The following is a 15,648-nucleotide window of genomic DNA, read 5'->3' as shown; positions in this document are numbered from 1 at the left end:
AGGCTAGAGTAACCAAATTTGGTATCCGCACTTTTGTTAGATCTCACTATAAAACGTATATCTCAGAATTTCGCCCCACCCTTTTCCGCCCCCACAAAAGGAACAAATCAATTTGCACTGGCTACGCAGCCCCCGACGTCACGCTCAGACTGATTTTCAGTCTCTCTCGCACGCACTCCTTGTCGCGTCGTTTAATATTAGCGGCGTCTGCCGGAGGAGAGCCATACTGACTTAGTATCGGGTATAACTGTAGAGTTGCGGTCTCCGCAGCAACTCACAACGTTCTCCCTCGTTTTTTTTGTAGTCTTTGTTTTTGTTTCCTGGGCTTCCTCTGACATCTTTCCAATTGGTAGGCTCTGATGTTCAATTAAAATGACTATTAAGCGTGGAAGTTAGCTTCTTTTCAGGATATTTTTCCAGTAACAGATTTGCAGTCTTCGAGGCATATTCACCATATTCATATTGTGATGTACCTATTTCAGGCTGAGATATGCTGTCACGTCCAGGGGTCAGTTAACAAGAAATTTGTAGAAATGGATGGAACTTTAAGGGGGTCGTCGGGGGTGGCCTGTCGTAGAGGGGGAGAGTCGGGGTGCGGGCGAGCGTCGCTGTTGGCGTATGGCGAGTAGCGTACGGCGAGTGGTGGTGTTAAATGAACTTGGGTTTATTGTAGGTGAACTTATAATTTAAACTTCTTGTATTTCTCTGGTTTTCTTAGTTTAAACGTGCTGACTTGTGTCTCTTCGTAAGTTGTCTTTTGGTCTCGGTTGGCGTCGAGTTATACGCCTGCCGTTGCTGCGGGTACTTCCGTGTAGTGTTCGCTTTTGCCGATTCACCGATCGTGGCATGCCCTAGTTTATTTCTTGCATTTCCATGATTTGGCGGGTTCGCCGCGGGCGTTTGCCGCAAGCTTCCGCGATGTCATCGTTTTCTCAGTTGGCGGAGTCTGCTCGGCGCAGAATTGCTTCCGCGGCGTCATCGTTTTCGTAGGCGGTGGCGCCTGGTCGGACGCTTGGCTTGGAGTGGGGGGAAATCAGCGCGACCTGATGTGTTTGGCTGCGGCTCTAGTCGCCGCAGTACCTCTGGGACAAGCGGCGCTGGCAGGGTCCGGTTGGCGTTGTTCGTCACCCATTCTGGTGGGGCGACCGCCCAACGCGCAGTGAGCTCGGCAGCGGGCGCTTCGTATACCTCGTCGTGGTGCGCCGTGGTGTTGCCTCTTCGTACTCGTCAGTCTCCATTGGCGAGGTGGCCGGTGCCCTCCTCGGAGCTGACTCCCTCGTCGGCGGTGGTGTTGGCGAGAGTACTGTGGCGGGGGGTCGTGTCTTCGGGTTTCGGGTCCCTCTTCGTCCTCTGAATCCGTAGTGAACCCGTCTTGGCCGTCCATGCTACTGTCGGACGATGTCTCGCTTTCCGGGTCGGTGAAGTCGCAGGATCCCTCGGAGTCGGTGTCTCCCATGAGTTCGACGATTTCGTGCGTCTCGACGTGGTATTGACGTGCGGCGTTCGGGTCTGGCCCCTGGCTTGGCCGTCGTCGTCGTGCTGTCTGCGGGTGGTGTCATCGTGGTTTGTCGGGCGCGGGGCGATGCGGTTGGTGGCTGTCGGCCGTTCTCTTTGCTGTATGCTGTGTCGGCGTTTCGTTCCGGCGCTTTCGCATTGAGGCGGCGGTATAATATTCCAATGACGATGCAGAGGGGAATACGTACCATGATGTACTCTTCACCGTCAGCAGTTCGTGCAGGTCGTCGATGTGATTGAGGCTTCTTCAGGCTTAGTTCTCGTAAGAAAGGTAAGCTGGCCCCTGCGTCGTCGATGACGGTCACGTTGTCGTCGTTTACGATGATCGTGCCGTGGTCGACTACTGTTATCGAGTCCAAATGTCCGGGTAGCGTGGCGCAGCGTACGGTGGACCCCGCTACTAGCTGTTGTGCGCAGGTAGTCACTCGCCGTTCCTTGCAAAACGTTGCGGCGACGCTGGGTTCGCAGCTCCCGATGTTGAGTGCCGGGTGCCGCACTAAGCCACCATTTCACCGTCGCTGAAGTCTAAAATTTTGTTTCCTCGTTGGAACGGGAATATGAGCAATTTTTTGCAGATGAGCGTGGGCTGGGGGAATCGTTTCAGAAATCGTAGCAGGTCGACGTTCTGGAAGACGCTGACGTTGGAGGCTTCCAGGAGTTCCACTAAGCGTATGTTAGCGAAGTGTTGCTCGTTCAGCTCTTTGATGTCGGTGCCGGCGAAGAGGGTTGGGCTCACCATCTTGATTTTGGCTAGTGTCAGGCCCAGGATGAGGTTCTCCAAGTCGGTGATAACGATTCGATTCCGGGCTACGATGCTCTCTGCCAGCAGGCTGTCTTCTGCGTCGTCTGACTTTGCTATGTGGTTCATCAGTCCGGTCATCTCGTTTAGGCGGGCCTGGATCTTGGAGTTGATCTCGATCTGCCTGTTGTGGGCGTCCACCAGTTGGGTCTGCTTGAACTTCATTTGTTCCTAGTCGTCGAAGTGGGGGGTCCCGGCTACTACTTTCAGCGCGGTCCCGAGTATGTCCCCAGATAACGACATCGCCGTCGACGAGAGAGGGTTTCCATTGGTTGTCTTGACAGCGTGACCGCGACTACGTTCTGGTTGCCGGCCCGATAATGCACGTCGTATTGGTATTGCTGTAGCTCGAGTGCCCACCGCGCGACTCTACCGTACGGGCTCTCGAGGGTATTCAGCCACTTTAGGTGATCGGTGGTTATGACGTCGAATCCGTAGCCTTCGAGATAGCATCGCAGTTTTCGGATCGCCCAGATGACGGCTAGGCATTCCTTGTCGGTGGCCAAGTAGTTTCCTATTGCCTTGTTGAGGCGGCTACTGACGTATGCGATGACCCGCTCCTTCCCTTCGATCTCTTGGGTGAGGACCGCGCCCACTCCAAGCTTGCTTGCGTCCGTCTGTAGGGAGAATTTGACATTGAAGTCCAGGCAGGCGACTGGGGCGGTGGTTAGCACTGTCTTTAGCTCGTCGAAAGCGTCTTGTTGCTCTTGGTCCCACGTCCATGCTTTCCCTTTCTTCAGCAGCAGTGACATTGGTTGGTCTCCGGTGGCGAAGTTCGGGACAAATCTGCGGTACCAACCAGCCATGCCTACGCATTGTCGCAGTTCCTTCAGGTTGGTCGGCGGACTCAGATCCTTTACGGCCGCGATCTTGTCGGGGTCCGTCTGGATACCTTCTTCGCTGATCATGTGGCCAAGGTATTTTATTTGGCGTTGGAAGAAGGCGCACTTGTCGGTATTGATCCGTAGGTTTGCCTTGCGTAGTCGCGCGTAGTGGCTTCCCGGCTGTCGCGGGCCATCGGTATCTGCCAATATCCGTTTTTCACGAGGGTCGTGATGAAACACGCCTTTCGGAGCCGTTCCTGTATGTAGTTGATCCTGGGCAGCGGGTACGCGTCCGGGATGGAACGCTCGTTGAGCTGCCGATAATCTAAACACATGTGCCATCTCCCGTCCTTTTTGCGGACCAGGACGATTGGCGCACTGTGGGGGCTCCGGGATGGCTCGATCAGGTCCACCGCTATCAGTTGGTCGACCTGTTCATCGATGATCCGTCGCATAGCTGGGTTTTTCGGGTAGTACCGCTGTTTAATGGGTCGGTTGTCCCTCATGACGATGGTGTGTTCCGTCAGATCGCTTATGCTATCTTACACGCTTATGGTGCGTGTACACACTCACGCGTGTGTGTCCTTGGGGGTGTGGGGTCGAACGTGCGGGTCTCGATGGCGGTCCCATCGTTCGACCAACGGCTAGTTTGGGCGATGAAGGTTACTGACATGGCTTCAGGCATGGTGCTGGGCCGCATGCCGGCGCCGTACGAGGTGTTACCCGGGAGGCTCGGGGTTCCGATTGGCACCTCGTGTTGCGGTCGCCTTTCCCGGTTCCTGCCTGATGGTCGGTCTTTGGCCCTCAGGGGTCTCGCGGGACGGGGTGGCGGTCGGAGGTGGTACCTCGAGCGCCTGGTTGCTGCGTGCCGGCCGTCGTTTCTGGGGCCGGGTTGTCTCCCGGAGGGGCGTCCTAGGTTCCTTTCCCATCGTTGGGGGAACCACGTCGGTGCCCTCGGAGGACCGGCTCGCTTTCTTCGTTGCTTGGCTTGATTTTGGGTTTCTCGTCGTCGGCCTGGGGCTGGTGTGCCCCGTTGCGGCCGTGCGTTTTGTGTTCCCTGTTCCTTGTGCTCGTGTCTTGTTTCGAGGCGGGGAATTCGTTGGGGGTCTTGAGTTCGTGGGTTCAGTGGCGTGTACTTCGCTGGCGGTGATCATCGGCGTGTTTGGGATGTGGCGCTGGGAGTCTTGGAGATGTAGGCGCGTGGTGCCACACTGTATTGTGGTGTCGATAGCGCCCAGGAAATCCATCCGTATGATGGCTTGTTCTAGAATGTTTGCAAGTACCAAGAGCGGCATCTGTACCTCCTAAGTTGACGCGCGCTAGCAAGATCTGAGTTATCTCGCGCGTTGAGCCGTCGGCAAGGCGTATCGGGACGCGTGCGTCTTGTCGGCGTTGATGAAACTTCGGGACGCCCCGGTGTCGACCGTGGCTGCCGTGCGCCGTCCTCCGATGGTCACTTTCGCCACTATCCGGCCGCCTTGTACTTGTAGCGCGTTCTTTAGTCTGATGTTGGAGAGCGCGTCGTGCCCGGCTGATCCCGTGTCAGCTGGGGACGCGAGTCGTTTCCCGACGGGTGCTAACGGCAAGAAACCGTAGTGCGCGTTCCGCGCTTACCGCATTCCCAGCAGAAGAGGATCGATGGGTTGGTGCAGTCGCGGGCAGCGTGTCCAGCCTCTCCACAGCGCCGACAGGCCGCGTGGGGGTTGACGATTGGAGTGGTGATCATCCGCTGCGTAGCTTCCCGGGCTGGAGCGCCGGCTTGGTGTGGCCCTCTCGTTGGTTACGGGGTGTCCCAGTGGGGTTTTTCGGAATTGGGCCCGATCCGTCTCCCCTTCGTTTTGCGCTCGTTAGGCTGCTGGTCGCGAGTACCCGGGGAGTTTTCGGGGCGGAACGGGCGTCGCCAGGCTATTCCGCTCCTGTATACTTTCGTATTCCGTGGCCAACATCGTGAGTGTCTTCGCACGTATAGCTGGTACGCTGAGAGGGTTTTGTCGTAGATCCTATTGAGTTCTTTAGCCGCGTCGTACCTGGCGTGGTGCATAAGCAACGGGAGTTCCATGACGAAGTCCTTAAGGGATTCCATTGCTCCATTCGTTGTCTGCGTTTGCTGTTTTGTTTTGCTCGCCTTTTCTGGCACTGGGGCACTGGGTCGAGCTTCGCCGCGGGCGTTTCGAATTTCCCCTCGGTGTTACAGCACCGTTCGCGTTTCTTTGTTGCGTTTCAACTCGTGGCGTTGGTATTACGCGAGGTCTGGGTATTCTTGGGGTTATGTTTTTCTTGGCCCTCTAGTGGCCGTGGGGTTTGAATCCACGAACCCTTGTTGATTTTCCCTTAGGTTCCTGCTCGGGCGCCATTTGTGATGTACCTTTTTCAGACTGAGGTATCCCCAGTCACGTCCAGGGGTCAATCCACAAGAAATTTGTAGAAATGGATGGAACTTTAAAGTAGGACGTCGAGGGTGGCCTGTCGTAGAGGGGGAGATTCGTGGTGAGGGCGGTCGTCGCTGGCGGCGTATGGCGAGTAGCGTACGGTGAGTGGCGTATGTGGATGGGTGAGGGGTGGTGTCAAATGAACTTACGCAGCGAAATCGTTTTTGGCGTTTATAACTTGGGTTTATTGTAGCTGAACTTATAATTTAAACTTCTTGTATTTCTCTAGTTTTCTAAGTTTAAACGTGCTGACTGCTCGGATGGTAGGTTGATCTGTAGTATTATTGCACGTTGAACCTTTTAAGTTCGTTACAATATTGCGGGTATTTATTTTTCTTTGCAGTATTAAATATTCAAAATTACACCCATTCTTTTGATAATGTCTATATCCATCCCAATCATGTCTGCAGTAATTTGGATTTTCTCAAAAATTGCCCGTGATGAGTTTCCATCGTTTGTGATTCCAAAACCTTGTTTGGGCAGTCAACCTTCAGTGATAGTTTGTCTAAGAATTTTTCTTCCACTCTCGTGGAATTGTGTGGACGTTGACATGCAATGACTGCATCTTTCAAGAGGCGATGCAGTTACTGCACCGTCAAGTGGCCCGTGTGACACCAGCAGAAGGCTGTTACGCGCGGATCCCAGGCAAAACGCAGCACTCCTCCCGCCCAACCGACCGAGGGGCGCTGCCGCATGACGCGCGGTGCGTAGCCGAACCAAACGCGAACATGCAAGAAAGATAGCTATTAGACTAACATTCGAGGAAATTTAGTACTAAACTTACTAAGAAACTAAGCATGCAATCAAAGTACAAATACCACTACAGTTACTAATTAATAGAAAGGTGTGTAAGGATTAATAATTTAATAAGAGGAAGAGAATTAGTGGTGGATATAATATGGTAGAGGGAATTATAATCCGAGCATAAGACCCTAAACGGTTCATGCAAGGAATAATTCGATCTACAAAGTGGAAGGAACAACGGTATAAAATTTCTAGTCAGTCTAATAGGAATCGTGAAGTTTATGCGGCTCAACAGATCAGGGCTGTCTATGTCACCCCTGATCAAGTTGTGCATAAATATCACACCAAGCATTTTTCTACGGTTAACTAAGGATGGGAGGTTTACTAATAGTAGTCTACTAGAGTAAGATGGGAGTCTTACACCCGCATCCCAGTTAAGGCCCCGCAGAGCAAAGAGTAAAAAGTTTTTCTGTACTGATTCTATACGGTCCTGGTGTACTTTGTACTGAGGGCACCATACACAGGAGCCGTATTCTAAGATCGGACGAACAAGCGAGGTATAGAGAGTCTTTGTTATATAGGGGTCGTCAAATTCCTTTGACCACCTCTTTATAAACCCAAGCACGCTCATGGCCTTATTTACCATGGTAGAAATGTGTTCGGAAAACTTTAACTTGGGGTCTAACATAACACCCAGATCATCCACCAGGGTAATTCTCTCAAGAGAACCACCAAATAGGGTGTAAGGAGCCAACAAAGGGCTAGAACGATGAAATGTCATAACTTTGCATTTCGAGGCATTAAGGTGTAACAAGTTTGCACAACACCATGACTGAAAGTTATTGAGATCGGATTGCAAGCGAGAATGAAATGAAATGTCCTTGTACTGCACACAGAGTTTAACATCATCCGCATACATAAGTACTCGAGAGTATGTTAATACTGAAGGTAAGTCATTAATAAAGAGTGTGAAGAGTAAGGGGCCTAGATGGCTGCCTTGTGGTACTCCCGAAGAAACCTTTACTGGGAAAGAGAGGGAGTTTTTGAAGAGGACTCTTTGAGACCTAGAACAAAGATAGCTAGAAATCCATCTCAGGAGGTTGGGCGGAAACCCTAAAAGGTCAAGTTTATGCGCTAAAAGGGAATGGTTTACAGAGTCGAATGCTTTACTAAAGTCGGTGTAAATAACATCCGTCTGTAAGTTACCTTGAAAGCCTTTAATAATGAAAGAGGTAAACTCTAACAAGTTCGTGGTGGTTGATCGCCGCCTTATAAATCCATGCTGAGTTGGAGATATAAGTGACTTGCAGAGATGTTGCAAGTGCGGAGTTAAAACCCTCTCAAACATTTTAGGAATAGCGGATAACTTTGCTATACCTCTATAATTTTTTGCATCAGACTTGCTACCTTTTTTATGGAGAGGAATTATAAACGATTCCTTCCAGATCGGGGGGAAGCAAGAAGAATCAATGGATAGGGTGAATAGTTTAAGCAAAGGTCCACACAGAGCCTCGGCGCAGTACCTGAGTACACAACCTGGAACCCCGTCTGGACCCGGTGAAAACACCGGCTTAACTAGTCGAAGATCATGAAGTAGGGAACATTCATTTAACAAGGGACTGAAAATGCCGTTCGACCTCGGTAAACCGTATGGGTACGGATGACCAGAGTAGCTTTCCTCAGAATAGGTGGTTTGGAAGAATTGGGCAAAAAGATCGGCAATTGCCTGATCATTATTTGCCGACGTATTACAAAATGATAGCGAGGATGGGTGTGCGGACGTTCTACGCTTACTGTTTACGAAGCTGTAAAACTGTTTAGGGTCCTGAGAAAAACGTATCCTGCATCGAGATAAGTAGTTCTTATAGCATTGAGCATTAAGAACTGAAAAGTTTGACCGAGCTAATACATAGCGAGAGTGAGAAGTAGGAGAACCCACTTCTTGAAATTTTTTATAAAGTCTTGATTTTAAGTTTTTTAGACTGGATAACTCTTTGGTAAACCAAGGGGGTTTTCCAGATCTAGTCGGACAAGAAAGCGGGACACAAGAATCGAAAAATGTGCCAAGAGCATTGTAAAAAATGTTTGTGCCTTTTATGATATCAGTGCACAAGTACAAAGCGGACCAATCAAAATCCCTAATGAGGTTATTAAGCTTCGCAAACTCGGCTTTACGAAAGCAGCGGACACGTTCGGGCAGCCTACTCGACCGATCCAATACAGTTGGTCCTATATCTAGCGACACCTCGAAAGTAGGGTGGTAGGCGTCTTCAGGTATAGTGAGCGGAAGGGCTCGGGTTAACAACACTATGGTCGGATCCGATACAAAGCACAGATCAAGCAATCGACCCAAGGAATTATTCACATGGTTGACTTGAGACAGGGATAGGTCAAGCAAGCCGTCAACAAAGTCATGTCGTGACATGGGCACTAGGATACTAGACTCGTTTACCGAAGACCAAACAGTTCCTGGCAAGTTGAAGTCACCAAGAACTATCATACGATCTTTATCAGATAGCGAGGAAGAAACAGCGGTTAAAGCGGACAAGTGCTGCTCATAAATTGAAATATCCGAAGAAGGTGGGATATACGAGCAAGTAATGAATATAGCGAAAGCGGGAAGAATCAGTTTTACACACAGGAATTCCAGTTCCTGTTGAACTTGGACTGTGAAGTGTTCCGACGTGAAGTAAGAGTCCACTGCAATTAGAACCCCCCTGCCCGTCGAGACGAACGGTCCTTTCTAAAAGTTGTGTACCGACCTGCCAAAACCTCGGAACTAAGAATGTCCGGCTTTAACCAGGTTTCAGTAAACACAATAACGTGGGAAGCAAATGCAACACTATCCCGGAAAAGAATGCTGAGCTTACTACGCAAGCCTCTTACATTCTGATAGGTTACTAAAAGAGAAGTTAGTTTTTTGGAAAGGTGGAAGCAAGACGGGAAGTTGAGGAAGAGGAAGTTGAGGTTGAGGTTGAGGGTGGCACACTGGAAAGGTTTGGAAGGGATATGGGGGGCCTATTCTTCTTCTTAGCCTTAAACTCCTTCACCACCAAATGCTCCGGCCAAAATTTGGCGGAGCAAATGGTGTCAAATTGAGTTGGGGAGATGCTTATCTTAAACGAGGCTATCTACCTGGCATAAGAGAAGTTAAATTTCTCCACCTTTAAACCCACGGCTTTTATTTTGCTTTGAATAAAAGCAATTACATCATTAGATGTGAGGTCAGGGGCCAGCCGTGAAAAAAAAACTTGGCGGTTTGGGGGGAGTCCCACCAGTGGTTTAGTCACCACAGGCCTAGTACCTGTGGTGGCAATATCCGGAGGTCCGGAACGTCTATTTACTGGTGAGATCGGTATAGACGGGACAACTAGCGAACTTGCGGACACCACTGACACGGACGCTGCAGACGTACTTGGCTGCACATTCTCCGCGGCGATGAATTCGGCTACCGAATCTGCGTCGCCAGCAGCTGTCGTTGCCCTTGGAGTGGCAAACGAGATCAACTGCTGCACACTTGGAGTGGTCGGAGTCAGTTTTTCGGCGGCGCACGGCTGAGTGACGGTTGGCAATTGCAGATCCCGCGGAGTGACCTTTTTGCGCCTCGGAGACTCATTCAGCAGTTTTAAACCGCTAAACTGAGCCTCCATGGCTAGGAGCCGATCGTATTGGTTTTTAAAACCAACGGTCAGCTCCTTAAAGCCACTCCGCGTCTGCCTCATGAAAGCCACCATGTCTTTCTCCACCGCACGGCATGCCTCGCAACTGTAATGCAAGCCATTACGTTTGGCTATAGCATCACTCACGAGGCCAGAAAATCCAGCGCATTTTGCGTGCACTACGCTGTCGCAGAGCCAGCAGGGGACATTCGGCTGATCGTGGGTGATCTGCTTCTTACAGCTTTTTTTGGCACAGACCACAGCGTATTCCATTTTATTTTATTATTTGTATATGTAAGTTTTAAAATGAGCTCCATACATATAACTCTTGCATGCAAAACCTGGTCACAAAGACAGGTACGATTTACCTGCCACAACCTCGCACGAAAAACGGTCACAACATGATTTTTAAGGGATTTAAAAACTGTGATAGCCGTTTTTATACCCGATACTCAAAATGAGTATTGGGGTATATTAGATTTGTGGTAAAAGTGGATGTGTGTAACGTCCAGAAGGAATCGTTTCCGACCCCATAAAGTATATATATTCTTGATCAGCATCAATAGCCGAGTCGATTGAGCCCTGTCTGTCTGTCCGTCTGTCCGTCTGTGCTGAATCTGGATCAGATCGGATTATTTTTGTAGCCAAAAGCAAGAAATCAATTTTCAGTGGCTACGCAGCGCCCGACGTCACGCTCAGACTGATTTTCTGTCTCTCTCGCACGCACTCTTTGTCGTGTGGTTCACAATTAGCGGCGGCTGCCGCAGGAGAGCCATACTGACTTAGTATCGGGTATAACTGTAGAGTTGCGGTGTACGCAGCAACTCACAACGTTCCCCTCGTTGTATTTGTATCCTAAGCGGTAAACAAATCTTCGACTTTTGCGTCGTTTAACTTCTTGATTTTGTATTGCTGTGACGAAACGAATAATTAAAAAAGATAAATTGAATTTAAATAAACAAATTAAGTGCATTTACTAAAACGTCTCAGAGGAGTCTCAGTTTACTAAAGAGAAGTCTCAAACATTAGATGTGTTGGTGTGCGATGTATTGTACAAGAGGCTGCGTGCCTTGTGTTTGAATTTTTCAATAGTTATTGAGCATGCCACTGAGCATGCAAAGAAACTCAGGGCAAGAACAAGTGGGACAATGGTAAGTGCCAAGTCCGGGGTGTCGGGAGATTAGCAGAATGTGTTTCTTCCTGTGAGCCTGTGAGGGTCACCAGGGGATTCAAATACGGTATGAGCTTTTATATTATGTCTAAGCACACAAAAACACTAAAAACATGTGAGTTCTTCAGAGCAGAGGTTTTCGTTTTGTTTAGCGTCGAGTCGAGTGCTCGTAGACATGAAAACTGCTACTGCTACGCCCATCACCAGTGCCTTGAAATTCCCATTACGAAGTGAACGTCTGATCTCGAAACTGTAAAACCGGGCACACGTACACTTCTCCGGAGAGTAAAACTTGACTTGAACATAAAACTTTGAATAATAGTCGATGCGGACGAGGAAATCGGAGCAATAGTCGTCGAAACATGAGCGACAGACTAGGACTCGTCTTGGACTCAAACTCTATGGGGCTGTCCAATCCGGATACTCCCACGATCTCGGGACAGCAGATGTCTCAGCAGGCGGTACAGGTGCAGATGGCGCTGAAGGATCAGCAAAGCCAAAAGGCTCTACAGCAGGACACAGGGAATGTCGAAAATCAATCCGGTGTCTCCACGGACTACAGCAACCAAGACCACTCCAGGTGCAATGCTCGCACTGAGCCCATAGCTACGGAGTACTTTCACCGTTTGGTGGACCAACTGCCTGAGGCACACGACATGAGCGCTCAGATGAATCTGCAGCTGAACAAGACATTCCTAAAACGGCTGGACGAGATCGACGGCCTCAATTTTCCGAGCGGAGATTTAAAGGTGAGTGTCTACACAATCCACCCCAGAGGCTACCACTCAATACCAAACCCCAATCTTTGTTGGATTGCCTCCCACTCCAGCTGCGCCTGATCACTTTTCAAGAGTGGGTGGACGTCCTACTAAATGTCAACAGCGTCATGTTCACCAACTTGTCGGCAATTAAAGGGGAGGCATACGGCAAGATCATGGACCGCGTTCAGTCGGTCAGTGGGGAGCAACAGCAGACGCTGGAAGAAAACCGAAAGCTGCGCAAGGACTTATACGCAATCATAAAGCTCCTACAGAATGCCTATCACCGGAACGTTTGGGACACGGACAGCCTTTCACTGGAAACACTGACTGTTAACCAGATTCTGGGCATAACCCACAGGCAGCGTCATCCGGACAGCGTCAGTGAAATTGTAAGATATACAGCATTTAAAAAATCAGGTTGCTTCTCTCAATCGTTGTCTACTTCCTCCATAGAGCGATAGTGAATGCGGCCGGTGAAGATAACCTGTTTAGTCTTCCGTTACTACCGATGTTGATTTTAGCTAAATTATATACATAAAATTAAGATTTACATTGTTCAGGAGCTTTTCTTGCGATAAATTTAATAATACTCATCTCATTCATTCTCCCAACTCATTCTCGTTTCAAAAACGGCGCTTATCGTCAATTTGTTAGATATCCTCAAATCTTGTGGCTCATAGCCATACAATACAATACATTTAGTGGTAATATTTACCATAGTGTTGATGTTCCACTGGAAGGGTAATTTTTGGTCGTCCCATCGTGTTTCATTTTCATTGGAAGGCAAAAGCATTGACAAAATAAACCGGTTCGTTCGTTTTGCATGACTGTTATCTCTTGATGTCCTTACAGCATTGAGTATAAGCTTTACATTATTCGATTTACAATACTTTTCTTCTTACTTAGAAAGGGTCACCACGATCGGTGATGATTGGCTTTCCCAAAAAGCTGGCTACCTGCAGGGTATCAAGGACGTGTTTAGTTTCTGTATTAAGGATGTTCGGAGCAGAACCCAGCCGATTAGCTGCTTGCCAAATAGCACCTAATTCGTGGCCCTCAGCCGCTTATTTTGTTTGTTACTTATGTCTATGTCACTCATTTGTTTGTTAAAGCTTTGCGCTTGCTTGCCCTGCTAAACGCTCTCTGCCAGCTCGCTCTTCGCTATCTCCGCTTTGCGTCTGCCTACCGACGTCGGCCGAGCGAAGCTGCGCTTAGCGATCGGAGCGGCAATGTAAAGGGCAGGCAAGCCACACTTGCAATTTGGATGTCACGCATTAAAGAACATATCGTAATTTTATTTCTGCGCCGAGTTTTGTTTAATTCGAAATAATTAGTCGGCCGATTGGGGATAAAAAACATCTCCACATAAAATTTGGTGACCCCGACGTGATCTCTGAGTTGCAGTGTCAATTAATAATCATTCGCGATCGACATTCGTTAGCCCTAGCAAATTTTCGGCGGTTAAGCACAATTCGGTGCTAAAACACCCTTACATACACCTACATACACGCATTGCTGGCTATTAATTTCTCTGTCGCGACAATTCGGTCAGTGCAGTGCGGTAGGCAGTGCAGCGAACTCACTAATACACACAAGCGGAGCACAAAGCGGAATCGGACAGCTCGCACAGCCGCACAGCTAAAGGCATTAGCTGTAATCCCTTTGCTTTCGGTTCCCACGTTTATACGTATACAGGGTGTCTTTTTCGGTCGTGCTGAGTGACTCTTTTAAAACCTCAACATGGCAGCACCTGAGCCTACCAATGTCGCGAACGCAGCAATGCCGAGTGATGTAGATTTCTACAAGCACAAGGCCGAGTCCATCGCGCGCCAACAAAAGGCCATGGATCGCTTTCTTACCAAGGAAGAGCTAGCCGAGTTAGATGAGGCAGAACTTCAAGCTCGCTTAGAGCAAATCGAGCGAATGAATGCGGATTTCGATGCCGCTCAAACGAGCCTTGAAAGGCTGGATTTCCTGCAGTTAGCCCATGATGCCCGGCTGGACTTTTCGAATGTTTATGTCAAGGTTAGGTCCAGGCTGTCGCGGGAGTTGATGGCTGCTCGCACGGTAAATGTTGCCAATTCAACGGCTCGGCATACTCTCGAGGGGAATTCGTCGTTGTTCGCCTATAATAGTATAGGCCGTTCTCGAATGCCCGAGTTGCAGCTTCCGCGATTCGGTGGGAACTACATGGATTGGCCAGAATTCCACTCGATGTTCTCGACAATGGTGCACAAAGACCATCGTATACCAATCATCGAAAAATTCCAATATCTTCGTGGATGTCTAGATGGTGCTGCGCTGGATACGATTCGTTCCTTGGAACTTTCTGAGGAGAATTACGACAAGGCGTTGAATTTACTAATGTTGCGATTCGATAATAAACTGTTACATTTTCAGGCACACGTCAAGGCTATTTTCGGGCTGCAAGGGGTGGAGAAGGGCTCGGCTATCGGCTTTCGCGCGCCCAGCGGCAAAAACAATTCGCACTTGCGTGCACTTCAGACCTTGGCGACCCCGCAGGAGATATCCGATGGGTTGCTGATCTTCATCATAGGCACGAAACTGGACCACAAAACAAAGGAGAAATGGGAAGAGAACTTGCCGACGTCAGGATTGCCTCGGTGGTCAAGCATGGCCTCATTTCTGGAAGCGAGATGTCGGATGCTGGAGAATTTGGGATCAGCCATGGCAACAAGTCCTAGTCAACAGGTGGGAGAAGACAAACCTGTCACCCTTATCACCTCCAGTAACGACCATCCTAACCCCATATGTAACCATTGCAATTCCTCCGAGCATTACATATCTAGATGTCAGGCATTCCTGAATCTCTCTGCGTTTGAACGATACAAAGAAGCAAAGAAGAGCCGCTTGTGTTTGAACTGCCTCAACAAAGGCCATGAATTGCAGAGGTGCAGGTCAGGACTTTGCAGGCATTGCCAGGCCAAACATCACACGCTACTCCACATTCCATCGGGAACTGGTGCTTCATCTTCCTCTTCACCGGCCGAGGAATCGATCCAGTAAGAGGCCGCGACTGTGCTTCTAGCAAGCGGGTGTTCCAGCCCTCCCCCCTCGATCCATAAATCTCAGCCTAGCCAGAACGTGTTGCTACCTACTGCCCTCGTCCATATAACAGATCGTTATGGAGCACTTATCCCATGTCGTGCCATTTTGGATTCTGCATCACAGGCAAACTTTGTAACATCTAGTCTTGCTGATCAGTTGCAGTTGGATCATCGCTCGTCTTATGTTCACATCTCTGGAATCGGAGATTCCATTCTACCTTCGAGCAAGTCTGTACATATAGTTGTACAATCCCAGGACGCAAGCTATCGAGCTTCCTTCACTGCAATTGTCACCAACTCAATTACGGAAATGCAGCCTAACTTCGGCGTAGACGCAAAGGATTGGCCAATGCCGAATAATCTAAAACTAGCTGATCCTAATTTCTCCAAGCCCCAACGTATCGATCTGTTGATAGGTTCTGGTTTGTTCTTCGATTTAATGTGCGTCGGACAGATTCGACTATCAGCCCAATTGCCAACATTGCAGGAGACAAAACTTGGTTGGATAGTATCAGGAAGCATTGATAGCTCGGAGAATAAGCGTGCAGCTTTAGCCGCTTTTGAAAATTCCTCGTGCATCTCTATTGACGATTTTCGACCCACAACGCTGGAGTAACAAAACTTAGAGCAGCAATGCAGGAAGCAGCTGCTCGAGTGCCAGGTGCAAGTGGAAAAACT

General features: G+C 49.3%; 1 protein-coding gene across 1 annotated transcript; it reads left to right on the top strand.

The window, feature by feature from the left end:
- Nucleotides 1-11,358: 11,358 nt before the first annotated feature.
- On the top strand, nt 11,359-12,496 carry LOC117189366. Its single transcript, XM_033394494.1, has 3 exons — nt 11,359-11,890; nt 11,971-12,291; nt 12,356-12,496. The coding sequence occupies exons 1-3, from the start codon at nt 11,504-11,506 to the stop codon at nt 12,377-12,379; spliced, it is 732 nt and encodes a 243-aa protein (XP_033250385.1). The 5' UTR covers nt 11,359-11,503; the 3' UTR covers nt 12,380-12,496.
- The last annotated feature ends 3,152 nt before the right edge of the window (nt 12,497-15,648 follow it).

Source organism: Drosophila miranda (assembly GCF_003369915.1).
Source record: "Drosophila miranda strain MSH22 chromosome Y unlocalized genomic scaffold, D.miranda_PacBio2.1 Contig_Y1_pilon, whole genome shotgun sequence".
In the NCBI taxonomy this organism is placed as follows: Eukaryota; Metazoa; Arthropoda; class Insecta; order Diptera; family Drosophilidae; genus Drosophila; species Drosophila miranda.
Note: the sequence above shows the minus strand (reverse complement) of the source record. Positions and strands in the feature narration are given on the sequence as shown.